Consider the following 23,718-nt stretch of genomic DNA (forward strand, 5'->3'; position numbering starts at 1 on the left):
TCTGCATGAAGCTGGAACATCATTAACACAACGCCCGCACTCTGATTGGTTGGAGGACCAGAGTCCTTCCGGTCCTCCAACTCTCCCATTGGATTCTGGCCAACTGAAAACATAATCAACGGATGTCACGTGATCATTGATGCCCTTTTGACCTCAATTGGAATAAGCGTCACTACGCATGCGCAGGATCTCCTCTCCTTTGGACATGGGCAGCCCCTGTCTTTCCTCCCCCCCCCATGGCGGATAGAGCGGTTTCCCTGGCGCTGGGGACTATGGGAGATTCAGTCGCCAGTACCCATCCGGAGCCCAATCTCCAAACCCCTGGGACTGGGATGAACGTGGGAGTGAAGGGCAGTGACCCCATTCCGGACACAAAGTACATGTCACTGGGTTTGATTGTGACGTCCCCCTTAGAAAACAGTTTGTTAACTTCAGATATCTGGGTGACATATTGGGCAACGGATGTCATGTGGTCATGGATGCGCATTTGACCTCAGCGGGAATAACCGTCACTGCGCACGCGCTTCTTCGCCTCTCCTTTGGACATGCGCAGTCCCTGCCCCCCTCCCGGTGGATAGAGCAGTTTCCCCGGCGCGGGGGTGTATGGGAGACTCAGTCGCCAGTACCCATCCGGAGCCCAGTCGCCAAACCCCTGGGACTGGGATGAAAGTGGGAGTGGAGGGCAGTGACCCCATTCCGGATACAAAGGACACGTCACTGGGTTTGATTGTGACGTCCGAGAGTCAGCATCGTCAGGGGAGGAGAATTGGGGGGAAAGCAGGAGGAGGATAGTGGGATGAATTCGTGTTACAATCAACAGGGAGGGAGTGTGTGGAGGCAGAGGCAGAGTCAGAGAGAAGCAGTATTTTCTGTCACATGATCGTGAGCTTGGACAATGTTGCCAAATCATCTGTCAAACATGGATTTACAATGACCGTGAAAACACCTTGGGATATTTAATTACATTAAATGTGCTGTATAAATGCAGATTAATGTATTATTGAAGGCTGTCACTTGAGCTCCTCCAGTACTCTGAACACCAAGACCCCGATCATGAACAGTATGATTAACCAGCTTATTCACACAGATCAGGGCCAGCACGGAAGCATAGTGGTTAGCAAAATTGCTTCACAGCTCCAGAGTCCCAGGTTCGATACCCGGCTTGGGTCACTGTCAGTGCGGAGTCTGCACATTCTCCCCGTGTGTGTGTGGGTTTCCTCCGGATGCTCCGGTTCCCTCCCACAGTCCAAAGATGTGCAGGTTAGGTGGATTGGCCGTGCTAAATTATCCTTAGTGTCCAAAATTGCACTTAGTGTGGGTGAGGTAACTGGGTTATGGGGATAGAGTGGAGGTGAGGGCTTGGGTAGGGTGCTCTTTCCAAGAGCTGGTGCAGACTCGATGGGCCAAATGCATTCCTTCTGCACTGTAAATTCTATGATCAGACCAGCCCACCATTCTCAGTGAATCTGCGTTTCTCAGGCTCCCTTGTTTTTTTGGTTTTTTATTTAAATTTGTTTTTATTCAAAATGTTTACAAAATTTTACAAACGAACAAAGCAACAAAAACATAATAATAAAGAAAAGCGAATTAACAACTTAACAAAACAAGGTGGGGTATCTACACTTTACAAGTGAAATCCATCCACCACCCATACCGCCCCCCCTCCCCTCTGGTTTGCTGCTGCTGACCTTCACTTAACATTCTGCGAGAAAGTCAAGGAACGGTTGCCACCGCCTGGAGAACCCCTGCAAGGACCCTCGCAAGGCAAACTTTATCCTCTCCAACCTGAGAAACCCAGCCATGTCACTGACCCAAGCCTCCACACTTGGGGGTTTTGCATCCCTCCACATTAACAAGAGCTGTCTCCGGGCTACCAAGGATGCAAAGGCCAAGACTCCGGCCTCTTTCAACTCCTGCACTCCCAGATCTTCTGACAAATATCGCTATCCCCCAGCTCGGCTTTTCCCGAGTGTCCAAGACCTTGACATAACCTTTGCAAAGCCTCTCCAAAATCCTGTAAGTGCCGAGCATGCCCAAAACACATGGACATGGTTTGCTGGGCTCCCTGAACACCACACAGACCTATCCTCCACCCCAAAGTATTTACTCATTATTGCCGCTGTCATATGCGCCCAGTGCACCACCTTAAACTGGATCAGGCTAAGCCTGGCGCAAGATGAGGAGTAATTGACCCTGCCCAGGGTGTCTGCCCACAGGCCCTCATCCAGCTCCTCACGCAGCTCCTCCTCCCACTTGGCCTTCAGCTCTTCCACCGAGGCCTCCTCTGCCTCCTGCAGCTCCTGGTATATGACCGATACCTTGCCGTCCCCTATCCACACGCCTGAGACCACCCTGTCCTGTATCCTCCGGACCGGTAGCAGCAGAAATTCCCCCACCTGCTTCCTCATGAAAGCCCAGACCTAAAGGTATTCCCTGGGGCAACCCAAATTTCTCTTCCAGCGCCCTCAGGCTAGCAAAGGTCCCGTCAATAAACAAGTCCCCCATCCTTTTAATACCCGCTCTGTGCCAGCTTAGGAACCCACCGTCTATTCTACCTGGAATGAACCTGTGATTGTTTTGTATCGGGGTCCAGACTGAGGCCCCTACCTCCCCCTGTGCCTTCTCCACTGACACCAGATCCTCAATGTTGCCATCACCACCGGTGTACCGTGTTGGCGTGAGTGGCAGCGGTGCCATTATCAATGCCCCCAGGCTAGTATCCCTGCAAGACACCGCCTCCAACCATTTCCACGCCGCCCCCCCCCCCCCCCCCTCCCTCTACTACCCATTTCGAATCATGGATATATTCGCTGCCCAATAATAGCTGCAGAAATTCGGCAGCGCCAGCCCACCCCACCCCGACTGCACTATAAGAAGTCTCTTGACACGCAGGGTCTTGTTTGCCCACACAAATCCCGTGATAATCCTGTTCACCCGCTTGAAGAAGGACTTGGGGATGAGGATGGGAAGGCACTGGAAGACGAACAAGAACCTGGGGAGGACCGTCATCTTCACGGACTGCACCCTGCCCGCCAGGGAGAGCGGCAGCATGTCCCACCTCTTAAAGTCCTCCTCCATCTGATCCACCAGCTGTGCCAGATTGAGCTTGTGCAGGGCATCCCAACTCTTAGCCACCTGTATTCCCAAATAACGAAAGCTCCTCTCCACCATCTTAAGCGGTAGCTCTCCCAGTCTCTTTTCTTGGCGCCTCGCATGGATCACAAAAAGCTCGCTTTACCCGACATTCAATTTATACCCCAAAAAGTTCCCGAAGTCTTTAAGGATCTGCATGACCTCCCCCATCCCCTCCACCGGATCCGAAATGTACAGGAGCAGGTCATCCGCATACAGTGAAACCCAATGCTCCTCCACGCCCCCCCCCCCCCCCCCACCCCGAACCAGCCCCCTCCAGTTTCTAGACTCCCTCAACGCCATGGCTCGATTGCCAGGGCAAACAGCTGGGGGGACAGGGGGCACCCCTGCCTTGTTCCTCGATGTAGCCTAAAGTACTCCGGCCGCAGCCGGTTCATTGACACACTCGCTACAGGGGTCTGATACAGCAATTTAACCACCCTATGAATTCCTTGCCAAATCCAAATCTGCCTAACACTTCCCACAGCTACTCCCACTCCACCCGATCGAAAGCTTTCTCCGCGTCCATTGCCGCCACCACTTCTGCATCCCCTCCTTCCGAGGGCATCATGATCACATTCAGGAGCCTCCGCACATTTGTGTTCAGCTGCCTGCCCTTCACAAACCCCGTCTGATCCTCATTGATCACTCCCGGTCAGGCTCCCTTGTAATTCCATCCCTGTTCTCACTGTGCTGAGCTCAAGTGTGAACAAAGCATTTTTGTCTTCAGATTTTTACTGTGAGAGGTTAAACCTATCAGGAGACGATGAATATGCCGGGTCACTGCTCTCATCGAAATACAAGGCTGAGGGACTAATGAGGGCTGAAATTATGAAAGATTTTGAAACACATGGAGAATGTTTTCACTTGCAAGGGTAAGAGCAAAACTAGAGGCTATCAATGTGATAATCTAATCAGGAATTTAGGAGAAACTTCTTCCCCAGAGTGGTGGGAATGTGGAACTCGCTACCAGAGGGATTGGTGGAGGTGAATAACATCGATATATTAATGGGGAAGCTGGATGAACACATGAGGGAGAAATGAACAAATGGATACACTGATAGAGTCAGATGGGAAAGCATGAGAGGAGACTCAAGTGAAGTCTAAACACTGGCATGGATTGGTTCGGCTGTTTCTATGTTGTATATTCAATGTAATTTAGCCTGGTATTGCCTTTAACTCTCACATAGTCGAGTCCGCGTTAAAGTGAAACAGTTTCACTCCCAGAAAAACATTTGAGCTCATTGTTTCCAAATATTGTCCAATCAGTGCCTCTTGTCAGTCAGGTGTCCGTGTGAGGAGTCAAGGTATTCAATTCAACAACAAAGATCTCATGTAATTTGTACCAATATATCTTTGAAGAGCAGATCTTATTTTCATATGGGCTGGATTATTTAAATGTAATAGGTTTTAATCAATTTTTTAAAATGCTTAATTATCAGTCTTATTCAAAGTTTGTTTTATACAGGACAAAGCAGACACTTGATCAGCACCCCATTCACCACTCCACCATTGATACACAGTGGCAGCAGTGTGTAACATCTACAAGCAGCACGGTAGCAGAGGGGTTAGCACTGTTGCTTCACAGTGCCAGGGACACAGGTTTGATTCCCGGCTTGGGTCCCTGTCTGTAAGGAGTCTGCACGTGCTCCCCCTGTCTGCGTGGGTTTCCTCCGGGTGCTCTGGTTTCCTCCCACAAGTCCTGAAGGGCGTGCTGTTAGGTGAATTATCCCTCAGTGTACCTGAACAGGCGCTGAAGTGTGGCGACTAGGGGATTTTCACAGTAACTTCATTGCAGTGTTAATGCGAGCCTACTTGTGACATTAATAAAGATTACTATTATGAAGAAGCTCTGCATCGACCTTTCAAGCATCCTTTGACGGCAGCATCCAAACAGGGTTACACCCATTTTCCAACATTAGAGATCGCTGTGGCTGTTGGACAGATTCACTGTGGAGCTTCAGTGAACTCGTCTTCCCAGGGTCTATTTCTAAAACCTCATCGCAACATATTGCCTAGTTAGCTCCCAACTGTCAGAATTCCTGTTACATTTCAGGATGCAACTCAAAACTCAGCATCCATGAGATGCTGTGGACCATCAGCAGCAGAATTGAATTAAATCACAATTTGTAACCTCGGGGCCTAGTATATCCCCACTCTACCATTATTTAAAAAACATTTTTTTTTTTTTAAGAGTATCCAATTCATTTTTTACAATTATGGGGCAATTTAGTGTGGCCAATCCACCTACCCTGCACATCTTTTGGGTTGTGGGGGCGAAACCCACACAAACACGGGGAGAATGTGCAAACTCCACACGGACAGTGACCCAGAGCTGGGATCAAACCTGGGACCGCGGTGCCGTGAGGCAACCGTGCCAACCCCTTGCGCCACTGTCTACCCTCCCACTCTACCACTATGATCAAGCCAGGGGATCAGCCGGTTCAATGAAGAGTGCAGGAGGGTATGCTGGGAACAGCACCAGCCATACCTGAACATGAGGTATCATCCTTGTGAAGCTACAACATAGGACTACTTACCTGCAAACAGCAAAAGCAACCTGTTATAGGAAGGGCGAAGAGATCCCACAGCCAAGGGATCAGATCTAAGCTCTGCACTCCTGTCACATCCACTGGGAATGGTGATGGACAATTAAACAACGAACAGGAGGAGGAGGCTGCACAAATACCCCCATCCTCAATGATGAGGGAGCCCGGCACTTCAATATAAAAGACAAGGCTGAAGCATTCGCAACAATCTTCAGCCAGAGGTGCCGAATGGATGATCCATCTCGAACTCCTCCTGAGGTCCCAAACATCTCAGACGGCAATCTTCAGTCAATTCAATTCACTCTGAAGCTAAACTGAACCATCCATATCAATACTATGGCTACAAGACTAGGTCAGAGGCTGCGAATCCTGCAGCGAGGAACTCACCTCCTCAATCCCCAAAGCCTGTCCACCATCTGCAAAGCACAGGTCAGGAGTGTGATGGATTATTCTCATTGTCTGGATGAGTGCGGCTCCATCAACATTCTGGAAGCCCGACACCATCCAGTACAAAGCAGACCACTTGATTGGGACAGAATCTAACACTTTCAACACTCACTCCCTCCACCACCATCACACAGTGGCAGCAGTGTGTGTACCACCGACAAGATTCACTGCAGGAATTCACCATGGCTGTATCACCAGCAACTTCCAAACCCACGGCCTCTGCCACCTAGAGAAGGACAAGAGCTACAGACACACGGGAACACCATCATCTGCAAATTCCCCTCTGAGCCACACATCATTCTGACTTGGAAGCAAATCGCCGTTTTTCACTGTTGCTAGGTGAAAATCCTCAAGCATTATTAAGGAAGTAATATCAGTCAAAACACAATCCATGGTTTTATGAAGGGTAAATCATGTTTGACTAATTTGCTAGAGGTCTCCGAAGATGTAACAAGCCAAGTGGAGAATGGAGATCCTGTAGATGTAGTAAGGAACTGGATGAAAACTGGAAACGTTAGTTTCCCTGCTATTTGACCTTTCACATCTTTTGTTCTCTCCGGGGACTGCCATTAGCACTCTTTCCCCTTGGTTTCTGTGGCCATTAGCACCCGGTTTCCCTGGGTTTCTGTGGCTATGGCTCATCTTTCATTCTCACTCCACAGTATAAATATTTCCCACTTTCTCTGTCTGTTAGCTGTTAGATGACAAAGAGTCATCGGACTCGAAACGTTAGCTCTTTTCTCCCCCTACAGATGCTGCCAGACCTGCTGAGATTTTCCAGCAATTTCACTTCTGTAGACGTAGTATCTTTGGACTTCCAAAAGACATTTGATAAGGTGCCATAAAGAAGGTTAATGAACAAGGTTAGGTCACACAGGATTAGGGGTAATTTATTAGCTTGGTTAAAAGATTGGCTCATGGACAGAAGACAAAAAATCGGGATGAATGTATCTATTTCTGGATGGCAAGATGGAACTAGTGGAGTGCCACAGGGTTTGGTCCTTGGGCCCCAACAATTTACAATTTATATAAACGACTTGGAGACAGCGTTAGATGGTTCTGAAGCCAAATTTGCAGATGACACTAAAATAGGTGGGACAGTAAGTTGCAATGAGGAAATAAGAACCTTTCAAATGGATATAGATAGGTCAGGTAAGTGGGTCAAAATGTGGCAGATGGAGTTTAATGTGGATAAGTGTGAGGTCATCCATTTTGGTCAGAAAAATGGAAACGCAACTTATTATCTAAATGGAGAGAGACTTCGGGGTGCTCCGATGCAGAGGGATCTGGGTGTCCTCTGCATGAGTCACAGAAACCTAGCCTGGAGGTACAGCAGGTAGTATAGAAAGCCAATGGAATGTTGACATTTACAGCTAAAGGCACAGAGCATAAAGGTAAGGAAGTGTTGTTGCAACTATACAAGGCATTGGTGAGACCACACCTGGAGTATTGTGCACAGTTTTTGTCCCCTTATTTGAATAAAGATGTAGTAGCATTGGAGACAGCTCAGAGGAGGTTCCTAGGAACATAGAAATTAGGAGTAAGCAATTCAGCCCTTCGTGCCTGCTCCACCATTCAATCAGATCACGGCTGATCTCTTCCTGGTCTTAAATCCACTTCCCTACCTGTTCCCCATATCCCTTTAACATGTTTTTAAAATCAGAAATATATCTATCTGCTTCTTGAAACCATTTATTGATTCAGTTTTCACTGCACTTTGGGCCTGCGAGTTCCACAAATTCACCATTCTCTGCGAGAAGTAGTTCCTCCTCATCTCAGGTCCAAATCTACCGACTCTTAACCTATACCTGATCTTCAATTGGTGACTTGCAGCATCTGAAGGAAAATAAAGTGAATCCAGGGAAGGTGCAGGTGATTCTGTTCTGATACTGTATAAGTATTGAGGATTTCTGTTGTTCAGTGGAGAAGGCTTACTCCCTACGAGCATAATCATTAAATGTTTGATGTTTGGGGCAGACCCGAAAGAGTGATACTTTCAGATTCATTCCTGCTAACAGGAGATTTTCAGGTTTGGAAAGAAAGGGATCAGCATGGATCTGTCAATCAGCCTGAATCAACATCTTCAGGAGAATTGGGAGGGTGAATATTAGATACAGCAGAGTAAGAATGGAGGGAGAGTGTGTGGGATGGAAATTTACAGTTTTTTGGGAGCGAGAGAGGAAAGAATGTTCCAGGGAAACTACAACTGTCTGTTCTGAATTTCTATCCTGTACTGACAGTGATGTATTTTATAAACTCATTTTACAACCTATTACAATGTGAGATCTATAGACAGAAATCTCACATTAAATGTCACGTCAAGATCTGACAGTCACTCAATTCACCTGAATATCATTGGCTTGTGAATCTCGAAGGAGAAATGTTTGTTCAGTCGGCTTAAACAGATTTTTAGCATTAGTGTGACTGGAAATGCACCGAGACACACACACCCGAGTGAGAGTGTTCCAGAGCACTGACTGTGGAAAGAACTTTAACCAGTTACACAGCCTGAAAAAACATCACATCATTCACAGCGGGGAGAGACCCTACACGTGTTCTGTATGTCGATGAGCCTTCAATTCATCATCAATCTTTGATGGTAACAAGGACACCTGAACCATGAAAAAACCGTGGAAGTGTGATGACTATGGGAAAGGATTCCAGTCCCCATCTGCTCTTGAAACCCATCAACGCAGTCACACTGGGGAGAGGCCGTTCACCTGTTCTGAGTGTTGGAAGGGATTCAGTGACTCATCCAACCTGCTGTCGCACCAGCGAGTTCACACTAGGGAAAGGCTATTCAACTGCTCTGAATGTGGGAAAGCATTCACTCGTTCATCCTCTCTGCTGCGACACCAGCAAGTTCACACTGGGGAGAGGCTGTTCACCTGTTCTCACTGTGGGAAAGGATTTACTCAGTTATCCAGCCTGCAAACACACCAGCGAGTTCACACTGGGGAGAGGATGTTCACCTGCTCTCAGTGTGGGAAGGGATTCAGTCGGTTATCCCAACTGCAGACACACCAGCGAGTTCACTCTGGGGAGAGACCATTCACTTGCTCTGTCTGTGAGAAGGGATTCACTGATACATTCTACCTGTTGATACACCAGCGGGTTCACACTGGGGAGAGGCCATTCACCTGTTCTCAGTTTGGGTAGGGTTTTAGTCAGTCAGCCCAACTGCTGACACACCAACGAGTTCACACCGGGGAGAGGCCATTTATCTGCTCCGAATGTGGAAAGGGATTCACTGATTCACCCGCCCTCCAGAAGCACCGGCGAGTTCACACTGGGGAAAAGCCGTTCACCTGCTGTGACTGTAGGAAAGGATTCGCTCAGTCTTCCCAACTGCTGACTCACCAGCGGGTTCACACAGGGGAGAGACCATTCCCCTGCTCTGAGTGTGGGAAGGGATTCACTCAGGTGTCCAACCTGCTGAGGCACCAGTGTATTCACAAGTGATTAAAGGAGGTGGATTCTGTTGTTATTGCTGCTGTTAATCACATCCATGATTGAATTGTAACATAGAATCTCTACAGTGCAGGAGGCCATTCGGCCCATCGAGTCTGCACTGACCCTTGGAAAGATTACCACACCGAGGTCCACGCCCCGACCCTTATTCCTGTAACCCAATAAACTCACCTAACCTCTTTTAGACACTTAGGGACAATTTAGCACGGCCAATCCACCTAACCTGCACATCTTTGGTTTGTGGAAGGAAACCGGAGCAGCCGGAGGAAACCCACGAAGATATGGGGAGTAAGTGCAAACGCCACACAGTCACCCAAGGCCAGAATTGAGCCTGGATCCCTGGCGCTGTGTGACAGGAGTGTGCACCACTGTGCCATTGTTCTGCCCCAAACATAAAGGATTAACAGCTGGAATGCACTAATGTCTGACACTGATGATGATGTACGAGTGGCATCAGCCTGTCGTGTGTTAGACTCAGAGGTTGGAATCCTGCCTCTGAGCAGCATGCCTGCTCTGTAACCTGTTCAGATATCTGACTAATAAACTATTTTCAAGCAGATATCAGAATGTAACCATAGTTTGTGCAAGAACCGAGGCCCTTGCCTGTAGTCCAATGTAGAAGGACACATCAAAGAACATGGTGGCAGTGATGAAGATGTTGATGTAAAAAACATTTTGGTCATATCGAAGAAGGAGACTAACTGGAGAGAGGGGTAATAAATACCCTACCTGGTGAGCAGTCCCTGTCCTTGTCCTGAAGTGGAGATGCCGGCTTTGGACTGGGGTGGGCACAGAAAGAAGTCTTAACAACAGCAGGTTAAAGTCCGACAGGTTTGTTCCACATCATTAGCTTTTGGAGCACAGCTCCTTCACTGACACTCACCTGAGGAAGGAGCTGTGCTCAGAAAGCTAGTGATTCAAAACAAACCTGTTGGATTTTAATCTGGTGTTGTAAGACTTCTTGTCCTGGAGGAGGAGGTTCACTGGAGAGACAGGTAATGATGACCCTCCCTGCTGAGCAGTCCCTGTCCTTGTCCTGAAGGAGGAGGTTCACTGGAGGGAGAGGTAATGATGACCCTCCCTGCTGAGCAGTCCCTGTCCTTGTCCTGAAGGAGGAGGTTCACTGGAGGGAGAGGTAATGATGACCCTCCCTGCTGAGCAGTCCCTGTCCTTGTCCTGAAGGAGGAGGTTCACTGGAGGGAGAGGTAATGATGACCCTCCCTGCTGAGCAGTCCCTGTCCTTGTCCTGAAGGAGGAGGTTCACTGGAGGGAGAGGTAATGATGACCCTCCCTGCTGAGCAGTCCCTGTCCTTGTCCTGAAGGAGGAGGTTCACTGGAGGGAGAGGTAATGATGACCCTCCCTGCTGAGCAGTCCCTGTCCTTGTCCTGAAGGAGGAGGTTCACTGGAGGGAGAGGTAATGATGACCCTCCCTGCTGAGCAGTCCCTGTCCTTGCCCCACCCACAGAGAGGCCAGCAGTGCGGGTTGTGGAAACACCATTTTCTCTGGTACCGGCTGCATCAGGTCTTCATGAAATGAAGCAAAAGCTTCAAGTCAGCACCTTTCTTGTGTGTTACTGGACCGACTGCAGCAACATTCTCAAAGGCAGGTGTGCAGGTGGCACTGCAGACTTTGTGTACCTTCTCAAAACTGTTGACATGTATTTTAGACGGCTACAGAACTCCTGGATAGTATATTTGGGAGTGGGGAGGGGGGGGGGGGGGGGAAGAAATCTAGTGTAACAGGTTAAGAGATGGCACATGCTACTGTATGATGTGGATGCTGATTTATTAACATGTGTTAGACTCTCAAGGGAGGGTTGAAATCGCACCGAGGAGTAACATGCCTACTCTGTAACTTGTTTAGATGTAGAACTAATAAACAAGTGTTAAACAGACACCGGAGTAAGTCCATAGTCTGCGAACCAAGTCCCATGTCTCGAGTCCAATCTAAAAGGACACATCTCAGAATAGGGATGTTTGGTTTGTGTTTCCTGTCTGCAAAAACCTCTCTACTCATCGCCTGGGAAAGGAGATTACAAAGGACATCGCCGTAAGGAAAGGGCAGAAATCCAGAACTGACAATTCTAGTCATCAGAAAACATCCTTTTCCCTCTCAAACTATAAATCATTGTTCCCCCGCACACTCCCTATTGATTGTAACCCTAATGCATCTCCTCCCATCACACTGCCATAGGCACCTCACTAACAGAAAGACAGGAAGGTGCTGGAGGATGGACTGGGAAATGGGCCTCTATCAATCAGGGCACGAGGGGGAGGGGGGGGGGGTTATTGGGGCTGATGGTGCCCTGGCCACAGGGTTCAGTGCCCGTGTCCAAAGTAGGGAGTCACAGGAACAGGGTACAGAGGAACCAAAGAGAAACAATTTGCATCCTGAACATTGTGAACATCCTTTACTCTGGTTGGCTTTGATCCTCAAATAACCTTCTGTATCTCACCTTTTCTCTTAGATTAATACACATTTGTTATAAAAGTATTTGATTTTTCTGGACTTTTCATGAATAGATTGATGTACTTTCGGGAAAGTGGGTGAGAGGGGTTGACAGGCTCTTTAACAGAAAGTGAGTTCCTCAGAGGTAATTGGCAAAGGAGCCAGAGGGAGAGATGAGAATTTATTTTTGACACAGCGATGTTAGAAATGGGGTTCCGGGTCAGCACGGTGGATCAGTGATTAGCACTGCTGCCTACGGTGCTGAGGACCCGGGGTCTATCCGGGCCCCAGGTCACTGTCCATGTGGAGTTTGCACATTCTCCCCGTGTCTGTGTGGGTTTCACCCCCACAACCCAAAGATGTGCAGGATAGGTGGATTGGCCATGCTAAATTGCCCCTTAATTGGAAACTCTACATTTTAGGGAGTCAGTTAGGCCTTTTTCCCCTTTTCCCAAACTCTGAAATGATTCGCAGTGATAACCTTTATTGGTGACCGTGGTTAGATGCTATTCAGTATAAATAAGAGCTGACACATGCTAATGTCTGAGCAGTAGTATCAAAGTGCAGCAGCATTCCCATTACACTCTGGGTAGAAGCACCATCTCCAGGTAAATGCTCCCTGCTCTGCCCCAGATGCCATGGTCCCAGTCAGTGGAATATGTAAAACCTCAACAAATCTCTGTGCTCGGGGAATCCCTTCTTATACTTTATTACATCACAAAGTCTATGGAGACTGATTTCACCCAATCATTGCTGAGATAACATTTGAATGGACCAATTACAAAACCTGTCATTGAACCATCTGCCCCCGCCCAAACCACGTCAAACTCTCAAACAATTGTCTTCCCCACGCTCCGTCCCCGGTACAGGGAGTCAGCATTCCCATGCCAAGCAGTGAAAACATGGTGCCTTGACACCCAGGTGTTGTCTAGGATTCCAGGCACTCTTGTTTTCTCGGTCCTCTGGGAGCTGTTTATCTCCCTGTTCCCACACAGCAAGTCGTCTGTTCTCAGCTCTGCTCGATTTCTGCTGGAGTTTGGTCCCTTTTACACCTTTCGGATCAATAAAGCATTTGGTCAGTGAAGACCCAAACCACAATTTCCCATCCTGTCACCTGCCACCCATCCTTACCCATAAGACCATAAGACATAGGAGCGGAAGTAAGGCCATTCGGCCCATCGAGTCCACTCCACCATTCAATCATGGCTGATTTCAACTCCATTTACCCGCTCTCTCTCCATAGTCCTTAATTCCTCGAGAAATCAAGAATGTATCAACTTCTGTCTTAAAGACACTCAACGTTCCGGCCTCCACCGGCCTCTGTGGCAATGAATTCCACAGACCCACCACTCTCTGGCTGAAGAAATTTCTCCTCATCTCTGTTCTAAAGTGACTCCCTTTTATTCTAAGGCTGTGCCCCCGGGTCCTAGTCTCCCCTGCTAATGGAAACAACTTCCCTACATCCACCCTATCTAAGCCATTCATTATCTTGTAAATTTCTATTAGATCTCCCCTCACCCTCCTAAACTCCAATGAATATAATCCCAGGATCCTCAGACGTTCATCGTATGTTAGGCCTACCATTCCTGGGATCATCTGTGTGAATCTCCGCTGGATCCGCTCCAGTGCCAGTATGCCCTTCCTGAGGGGTGGGGCACAAAATTGCTCACAGTATTCTAAATGGGGCCTAACTAATGCATTATAAAGCTTCAGAAGTACACCCCTGCTTTTATATTCCAAGCCGCTTGAGATAAATGACAACATTGCATTTGCTTTCTTAATTACGGACTCAACCTGCAAGTTTACCTTTAGAGAATCCTGGACTAGGACTCCCAAGTCCCTTTGCACTTCAGCATTATGAATTTTGTCACCGTTTAGAAAATAGTCCATGCCTCTATTCTTTTTTCCAAAGTGCAAGACCTCGCACTTGCCAACGTTGAATTTCATCAGCCATTTCTTGGACCAATCTCCTAAACTGTCTAAATCTTTCTGCAGCCTCCCCACCTCCACCAAACTACCTGACCCTCCACCTATCTTTGTATAATCGACAAACTTAGCCAGAATGCCCCCAGTCCCGTCATCTAGATCGTTAATATATAAAGTCAACAGCTGTGGCCCCAACACCGAACCCTGCGGGACATCACTCGTCACCGGTTGCCATTCCGAAAAATAACCTTTTATCCCAACTCTCTGCCTTCTGCCTGACAGCCAAGCGTCAATCCATGTTAGTGCCTCGCCTCGAATACCATGGGCCCTTATTTTACTCAGCAGTCTCCCGTGAGGCACCTTATCAAAGGCCATTTGGAAGTCAAGATAGATAACATTCATTGACTCTCCTTGGTCTAACCTATTTGTTATCTCTTCAAAGAAATCTAACAGGTTTGTCAGGCACAACCTCCCCTTACTAAATCCATGCTGACTTGTCCTAATCCGACCCTGCACTTCCAAGAATTTAGAAATCTCATCCTTAACAATGGATTCTAGAATCTTGCCAACAACCGAGGTTAGGCTAATTGGCCTATAATTTTCCATCTTTTTCCTTGTTCCCTTCTTGAACAGGGGGGTTACAACAGCGATTTTCCAATCCTCTGGGACTTTCCCTGACTCCAGTGACTTTTGAAAGATCATAACTTAATGCCTCCACTATTTCTTCAGCTATCTCCTTTAGAACTCTAGGATGTAGCCCACCTGGGCCCGGAGATTTATCAATTTTTAGACCTCTTAGTTTCTCTAGCACTTTCTCCTTTGTGATGGCTATCATATTCAACTCTGCCCCCTGACTCTCCCGAATTGTTGGGATATTACTCATGTCTTCTACTGTGAAGACTGATGCAAAGTACTTATTTAGTTCCTCAGCTATTTCCTTGTCTCCCATCACTAGATTACCAGCGTCGTTTTGGAGCGGCCCAATGTCTACGTTTGCCTCCCGTTTGTTTTTCATGTATTTAAAGAAACTTTTACTATCATTCCTAATGTTACTGGCTAGCCTACTTTCATAATTGATCCTCTCTTTCCTTATTTCTCTCTTTGTTATCCTCTGTTTGTTTTTGTAGCCTTCTCAATCTTCTGACTTCCCACTACTCTTTGCCACATTATAGGCTTTCTCTTTTGCTTTGATGCATTCCCTAACTTCCTTTGTCAGCCATGGCTGCCGAATCCCCCCTCTGATAACATTTCTTTTCTTTGGGATGAACCTCTGTACTGTGTCCTCAATTACTCCCAGAAACTCCTGCCATTGCTGTTCTACTGTCTTTCCCACTAGGCTCTGCTCCCAGTCGATTTTCGTCAGTTCCTCCCTCATGCCCCTGTAGTTACCTTTATTTAACTGTAACACCTTTACATCATTGCGCTTTACAAGCATTTTGCTGGTCAAGGAGACACAACCTGAGTGAGTGAGACACAGACAGAGTGAGAATTTGGTAATTTGGTGCAGTGAGGTAACCAGGAAAGGTAAGTGGTTAATCTAATTTTGTTGTTTTTCAGTTAAAAGTGCAGTGTAGATTAGTGTCTGATTGGCTGAAGCTGCCCCACCCTAATTGCTGAGAGACAGTTATCTGGCAGTCACCCGAGGCCTGTTAAGGGGCACAAAGGTACACATTGTATTCTGCTCTTTGAAGTTTTAGTGTGAGTCATCCTAAAGTCTGTATAAAAGACAGACAGAAAGCGCACTTAGTAAGCATTGCGCTGGTCAAGGAGACACAGCCTGAGTGAGTGAGACACAGACAGAGTGAGAATTTGGTAATTTGGTGCAGTGAGGTAATGCGGTGAAGAGTGGGAGAAGGTGCTTTTACCCAACTGTTTTGTTCTCTCCCTTTCTTCGGGCCTAATTTTGGGAGCCGTTCGGAGGAGGAGGAGCAGTCTCTGTGAGTATAAAAACCTAACGGTAACTTCCTGTTTTCCAGTTTTTTTCTCCAAAAGTGACGTCAGAGGGAAGCTGTGATCTGATTGATTGTTAACAAATCGGCCCCAAATTAAAAAAAAAACACAGCTTAACTCGTAAACTTAAATTAAACTAATTAATTAATTAGTGATGGCTGGTCAGGTGATGTGCTTGAGCTGCTTGATGTGGGAGCTGGCAGATCCCATTGCGAGCTGCAGCGACCACATCTGCAGTAAGTGTTGGCTGCTCGAAGAGCTCCGGCTCAGAGTTGATGAGCTGGAGTCTGAGCTTCAAACACTGAGGCACATCCGGGAGGGGGAGACTTACCTGGACACTGTGTTTCAGGACGCAGTCACACCTGTCAGAGTAAGTAGTTTAAATCCTGCCAGTGGCCAGGGACAGCAGGGTGTGACTGCAAGTCAGGCAGGTAAAGGGAACCAGCAGTCAGGAACTCAGGAGCCTCAGCCCTTGACCCTGTCCAACTGGTATGAGGCACTTGCTCCCTGTGTGGATGGCGAACAGGGCTGCAGGAAGGATGAGTCAGCTGACCAAGGCACCATGGTTCAGCAGGCCATTCAAGGGGAGGGAGTAAATAGGCAAGTTGTAGTTGTAGGGGATTCTATTATCAGGGGGATAGATAGTATCCTTTGTGAGCAGGATAAAGAGTCCCGCATGGTATGTTGCCTGCCCGGTGCTAGGGTGCGGGACATCTCTGACCGGCTTGAAAGGATACTGGAGAGGGAGGGGGAGGATCCAGTTGTTGTGGTCCATGTCGGTACCAACAACATAGGCAAGTCTAGAAAAGAGGACCTGTTTAGAGATTATAAAGAGCTAGGATTCAAATTAAAAAAACAGGTCCTCAAGGGTCATAATCTCCGGATTACTGCCCGAGCCACGTGCAAATTGGCATAGGGAGGCAAGAATAAGGGAAGTTAACACGTGGCTGAAAGAGTGGTGTGGGAAAGAGGGGTTCCTTTTCATGGGACACTGGCATCAGTTCTGGGACAGGAGGGACCTATACCGTTGGGATGGTCTCCACCTGAACCGAGCTGGGACCAGTGTTCTGGCGAAAAGAGTAAATAGGGTGGTCAATAGGACTTTAAACTGGAGATTGGGGGGGAAGGGAAAGTCAGGGAACCAAGAGGTGAAGTAATCAGTGGGAAGCGTAGCTGCTTGGGAATACAAAAAAGCACGAAAAGACAAAACTCAGGAGAGGTTACGATAGTCCCAATCCCACAAAATATGACACAGTGTATGGAAAGGCTCAGTAAACCAAGGTCCACCACACTAAGAAAACAAAAAGGAACGGTCAATAGAGAATTAAAGGTGCGATATTTAAATTCGCGCAGTGTACGGAACAAGGTAGATGAGCTTGTGGCCCAGATTGTGACTGGCAGGTATGATGTGGTAGGCATCACAGAGACGTGGTTGCAGGGGGTTCAGGACTGGCATTTAAACATCCAGGGATTCACAACCTATCGAAAAGACAGAGAGGTGGGCAGAGGGGGCGGGGTTGCCTTGTTAATTAGGAATGAAATTAAATCACTAGCACGAAACGACATAGGGTCAGATGATGTGGAGTCTGTGTGGGTCGAGTTGAGGAACCACAAAGGCAAAAAAACCACAATGGGAGTTATGTGCAGGCCTCCTTACAGTGGTCAGGACCGGGGGCACAAAATGCACCACGAAATAGAAAGTGCATGTCAGAAAGGCAAGGTCACAGTGATCATGGGGGACTTCAATATGCAGGTGGACTGGGTAAATAATGCTGCCAGTGGACCCAAGGAAAGGGAATTCATTGAATGTTTACAGGAGGGCTTTTTGGAACAGCTTGTGATGGAGCCCACGAGGGAACAGGCTATTCTGGACTTAGTGTTATGTAATGAGCCAGACTTGATTAAAGATCTTAAAGTAAGGGAACACTTAGGAGGCAGTGATCATAATATGGTAGAATCAAATTCAAAATAAATCCACAGCCAGTCATAGAATTTAATTTAATGTTCACTAATTAGTGAGAAAACCCGAAGTAGGGAGTCCCCCAGGAATCTTACAGTCCACACCTTGAGGGGGAGAACTCTCCCTCTGACCCCTCACTCAGTTATTTTCCCATTTTGTTCTGGCTCAGTTTGGGGTTACATCTACTCGATCTTTCCTTCTCCTGAAGGAGCGCCGTGAGTTCTCGGTTCCTGGTACATTGGGACAGATGCTTCAAGGAACAGATCAAACATGGATGTAAAAAATTCTCCAGCTCCCTCTTTACCCCATCCAACAAGTGGAATGTTCTTACTCAGTAATATTTCTCTCAAACCCTTAATTGGCCCAATCAAATTCTAATTAAAAATGATTTACAGGATGTGGGCATTGCTGGCTAGAACCAGCATTTATTACCTTTGAGAAGGTAGTGGTGAGCTGACTTCTTGAACCGCTGCAACCCATGTAGTGTTGGTACATTCACTGTGCTAATGGGGCAGTGAAGGGAGGTGATGTATTTACAAGTCAGGATGGTGTGTGGTTTGGAGGGGAACTTCCACGTGATGATATTCCCATGTCTGTTGCCCCTCTATAAGTTAGTGGTCATGGGTTTGGAAGGTGTGTCTGAGGAGCCTTGGTGAGTTCCTGCTGTGCATCTTATAGATGGTACACTATGCTAATGTGCCTCAGTGGTGAAGGGAGTGAATGTTTGTGGGTGGGGTGCCAATGAAGTGAGCTGTATTGCCCTGGATGGCGTTGAGCTCCACTCATCATGATAACTGGAGAGTGTTCCGTCACACTTCTGACTTATAGATAGTGGACAGGCTTTGGGGAGTCAGGAGGTGAGTTACTCCCTGCAGGACTCCCAGCATCTGACCTACTCTTGCAGCCAAAGTATTTATATGGCTAGTCCAGTTGAGTTTCTGGTCAAGGGTAACCCCTAAGATGTTGATAGTGGGGGATTCAGCGATGGCAATGCCATTGAATGTCAAGGGGAGGTGGTTATATTCTCTCATGATGGTGATGGTCATTGCCTGGCACCTGTGCAGCTCAAATGTTAGTGGCAGCTTAGATCTAATCATTTAGCTCTGACTTATTGCTTGCTGCTTATGAGGTTTGGCATGCAAATAGTCCAGTTTCATTCAGAATAACATTGCTACCTCACAGCGCCAGGGAATAAGGTTCGATTCTGGTCTATGGTGACTGTCTATGTGGTGTTTGCACGTTCTCCCTGTCTGTGTGGGTTTCCTCTGGTGCTCCGGTTTCCTCCCACAGTCCAAAGATGTGCAGATTAGATGGGGTTATGGGGGTAGGACCGAGGAGTGGGCTGAATTAGGGTGCTCCTTTGGAGGGCTGGTGCAGACTGGATGGGCTGAATGGCCTCCTTCTGCACAGTAGGGATTCCATGGATTCTCCCATGACAATGACATCATACCCACACGTTTTAAGACTCCTTGCATTAAAATAAATGGCATGCAATCTTGACAAACTCTCTTGTGACTTAACTGTTCTACAACTTCTATGTTCCCTGACTCACTTTCTTTTGAACTCTTGCAAATTTGTCTTTTATTCATTTACAGGATGTGGGTGTCGCTGGCCGGACCTGCATTTATTGCCCATCCCGAACTGTCCTCCATTTCAGAGGGCACTTGAGAGTCAATCACATTGCTGTTGATTTCCCCCTTTATAAATGGTGGTGTATTTTCCCAACCCTTAAATTTGGGGTGTTTCAATTCTCTGTGAATAACTTGCACGGGAAACTCAAGGTAAGGTGAAATAAAGAGGTTGGTTTATTTTTACATACACGGGGGTGAGAGGGGTTTAACAACGTCCACCCCCTTTTACACTCACACAACAAATGGGGAATAAGGAAAAAGGCAAGGGTTCCGGGCACAATAAAATACATGTTATGGTTTTCCATGTATCCAGAGTCCAGAATCCAAAGTCTAATAGAATGTTCCTTCAGAGGGAGGTTTACTGTTGCAGGAGATCCGTCTTTCCAGCAGTGAGACTTCGACAATGGGGTAAGACACGGAACGTGAGTCAGTCTGGGAGGCACAAGTTCCAATATTTCAGCCCTTTGCAGTTTTGATGAGGGTCAGAGTTCTTACTGCTGCCACGGGCTTGATGGTAAGATGTAGACAGTGCAGGCTGCTTGCCTGGAGCTACTGTTTCCTTCAGAGATCCAGCAGCGTCTGCCTGAGTTCAGTTCCACACGACAATATTACAAGCGCTAGCAACTTGGGGAAGGTCATGTGACACACCTCCCATCATTCCTCTGAGATGTTGGATAAAGGATGTATTTTCCCAGGGCTGGAAACTTGAGGTGTTCAGTTGTTATCCGGGTTCCTTTTGTTCTTGGAGACACTGGTTACAGGTTGACTAAATGTGGCCCTCTTGTTAAAACCTCTGTGTTGGAACAGTTACTGTTGAGGCCATTGGCAACATTATTGGAGATTATGACTTGCAGCCAGATGCCCTTGTGGAGAACTAGCTGGGCAGACAGCCCGTCTGCTGGGACAGTGTGTTAGCTTGGCTGGAACGTTCATGTGATGCAATGTGGGTTACATTCCAGGATGTTTGAGACGTTAACCTTCGTTCACTTTGAAACTGCACAGAAACTTCCAGAAACCAGCATGTGACCAGCTGGAGCCATCTCATCATTTTGAAAAACATTTTAAATATACTTTCGAAAGTAGTCCAGTTAACACAGATACATATACCTTTCCATTCTTGGTGGTGATGTACTTTTAATTAAAACTTTAATTTTTAAAATCTTTTTAACTTGTTACTTTTCAACCTCTTAACAGTTAATGAATCTTTTGCATTTACCATTTGAAGTGTTCATACTGGCTGGATGGTTAAGTCTTGTCACTTTATTTACAAGATTTGGAGTGGAGATTTATTAAAAACAACCTGTACCCCATAAATCAACCAATCATTTGTGAACTCGCTGGTGTCTTTGGAGGTTGGATAACTGAGTGAATCCTTTCCCACAGTCAGAGCAGGTGAACGGCCTCTCCCCGGTGTGAACTCTCTCATGCTTTAGCAGGTTAGATGACTGACTGAATCCTCTCCCACACTTGGAACAGGTGAACAGCCTCTCCCCTGTGTGAATTCGCTCGTGCTTTAGCAGGTTGGATGAGTGACTGAAGCCCTTCCCACACTCAAAGCAGGTGAATGGCTTCTCCCCAGTGTGAACACGTTGGTGTGTCTGCAGGTGGGATAACTGAGTGAATCCCTTCTCACACATAAAGCAAGGGAAAAGTCTCTCCCCAGTGTGAACTCGCTGGTGTATCTTCAGGTGGGATAACTGAGTAAATCCCTTCTGACACACGGAACAGGGGAAAAGTTTCTCCCCAGTGTGAAATTGCTGGTGTATCTTCAGGTGGGATAACTGAGTGAATCCCTTCCCACACACAGAACAGATGAATGGCCTCTCCCTAGTGTGAACTTGCTGGTGTGTCTGCAGGTGAGATAACTGAGTGAATCCCTTCTCACACACGGAGCAGGTGAATGGCCTCTCCCCGGTGTGACTGTGTCGATGTCTTTCCAGATGGGATGGGCGTTTGAATCCTTTCCCACAGTCCTCACATTTCCATGGTTTCTCCATGATGCGGGCATCCTTGCATCTCTCAAGATTCAAAGATGATACAACATGTGTATGGTCCCTCTCCGCTGTGAATGGTACAATGTTTTTTTCAGGCTGTGTAACTGTTTAAAGCTCTTTCCACAATTCATACAATGGAACACTCTAAGTTGCATGTCTGTGCATTCCGGTGCCTTCCCAGTCACACTGATCTTAAAACTATTTTGAAACAGACAAAACAGATAAACATTTCTTCTTCTAGGTTCAAAGGCCAATGATATTCAGGTCCTGCTGAATCAATTGACTCTGTCAGATCTTGATGTGACGTTTGGTTTGAGATTTCTGTCTGTAAATCCTCACCTTTAGTATCCTGTAAAAGATTACAAAACGTTACCCCTGTCAGTACAGGATAGAGATTCAGAACAGACAATTCTAGTTTCTCTGGAACATCCTTTCTTCTCTCGTTAACCAGAAGCTATAAATCTCGTCCCACCCACTCTCCCTCCATTCACATTCTGTATACCTAATATTCACCCTCACAATTCTCCTGAAGATGCTGATTCATGCTGGTCGACATATACATGTGTGCTGAATCTCTACATATTTATTGCAACAAAAATGAATGCAATATACAGGACTGTATTAGCTGAGAATCTGGGATGAGAGGAAGGGATTCTTGGCGTTTGGTATTCTTGCATCCATCCTGATGAGTGAAGATGAAAAGCTTCAATAGCAGGTCCCACATTTCAGCAATACTAAGTAACAAGTGATGACTGATATTACAAAACAGAAAAGAATAATCAATGCAACTTATCGATAACCAACAACACTAAACATATCTCTGTCCTGTATTAATTTACTGCCACCTTAAATTTCAACCAACTATTGGGGAAACCAGCCCTTTAATTGTAACATTCGGAAAGAGACCATCCTTTTATCCAGACAAATAAATGTGTCAAGATGAGGGAGCAAAGGATGTAAATGTCTTTAAGAGAGAGAGAGAGACCTGGGTCAATCTTTTCAGAGACTGCACCCTCCCTGGATTCACTTCCTTTCCCTTCAGTTGCTGCAAGTGACCAATTGAAGGTCAAAATGAGAAAAGAAATGGAAAGCGGGAGAAAAGAAAGTGTTTTACTCACAGATTTTGGAGACAGGAGCAGGTTTCAGTCTGTGTGAAGCTCAATCGTCATTCACACAAAGATCGCGCTCTGATTGGCTGGAGGACAAGAGTCCTTCCGGTTCTTAAGCGGTTTCCATTGTCAATACCTCAACAGAAAGGTCAGGGGCGTGCTCCCCCCGCACATGCGCAGCTTCCCCTTTCCTTTGGACATGCGCAGCTTCCCCTTTCCTTTGGACTTGCGCAGTCCCTGGACACGGGGGAGGGGGAGACCACCGAGCGGCTTCTCGCTCTGCCGTGAGCCGTCAGCTGGTTGCCTGGAAACCTGGTCTCGAGAAGGTTATGGGGGAGGGTACTACAGGGAGGAAGGCGCCCCGTGACAGCGCATCAGCGGAACCCGGAGACGTCACCGCGGAGCAGAGTAATTTCTATTGGCTGTTTCATGTTGGGTTAACTTGTGACGTCACAACACGGAGTTTGGACAATGAGTTTCAGACTAAAACTTCCTTCTCTGGGCAACATGTGCGAGGAAATCAATCTTTCTTCCTTTCCATTTATTTTCTCATTCTCGGGGACGGACGGACATTGGTGACTGAAGAGAAAGGAAGTGAATCCAGTCTGTATATTACACACATTTTAATCCAGTAATATAGACATATATTTGTCTGGCAGCCTGCATGAAGATTTTCAGGTTCTGTGTCCAGGACAGGAAGCAGTGAGCAGGGATCTGTCAATCAGCCTGAATCAGCACCTTCAGGAGAACTGGGAGGGTGAATATTAGAGACAGCAGAGTGAGAATGGAGAGTGTGGGATGGAGATTTACAGCTTGTGGGGAATGAGAGAGGAAAGAATGTTCCTGAGAAATTGTCTGTTTTGAATTTCTATCCTGTACTGACAGTGCTAACTTTTGTAAATTGGGGGGTGGGGGGAGGTAGGGTTAGGGGAATGTAGCATAGGGAGTCAATTAGGCAGATCTGGGTGGGATGGGTTACGGCAATTGCACTATGTACTTTGCTTAGTGTACAGTCCTTTTGTTTTCTCGTTCTGTAATGCTACTGTTTACTATGCCAAAAAATAACTTTTTAAAATTGTTTATTTAAAAAAAACTTTTG

At 46.9% G+C, this 23,718-nt stretch overlaps 3 protein-coding genes across 3 annotated transcripts in view; 1 reads left to right on the plus strand and 2 right to left on the minus strand.

The window, feature by feature from the left end:
* LOC140418015 (uncharacterized) overlaps positions 1-22,802 on the minus strand; it is a 111,619-nt gene extending 88,817 nt beyond the window's left edge. The window contains exons 1-3 of the mRNA XM_072501446.1: positions 22,629-22,802; positions 20,879-21,859; positions 4,778-4,786 (exon numbers count right to left, since the gene is read on the minus strand). Of these exons, the coding sequence (XP_072357547.1) occupies positions 4,778-4,786; positions 20,879-21,513 (644 nt within the window). The 5' untranslated portion in view covers positions 21,514-21,859; positions 22,629-22,802. The remainder of the gene's footprint in view (positions 1-4,777; positions 4,787-20,878; positions 21,860-22,628) is intronic.
* LOC140422253 (uncharacterized) overlaps positions 1-23,718 on the minus strand; it is a 227,500-nt gene that overhangs the window by 188,327 nt on the left and 15,455 nt on the right. The gene's annotated exons all lie outside the window — the stretch shown is intronic.
* The window catches only part of LOC140422254 (uncharacterized), a 218,947-nt gene that overhangs the window by 116,678 nt on the left and 78,551 nt on the right, over positions 1-23,718 (plus strand). The gene's annotated exons all lie outside the window — the stretch shown is intronic.

This window comes from Scyliorhinus torazame, chromosome 5, assembly GCF_047496885.1.
Source record: "Scyliorhinus torazame isolate Kashiwa2021f chromosome 5, sScyTor2.1, whole genome shotgun sequence".
Taxonomy (NCBI): Eukaryota; Metazoa; Chordata; class Chondrichthyes; order Carcharhiniformes; family Scyliorhinidae; genus Scyliorhinus; species Scyliorhinus torazame.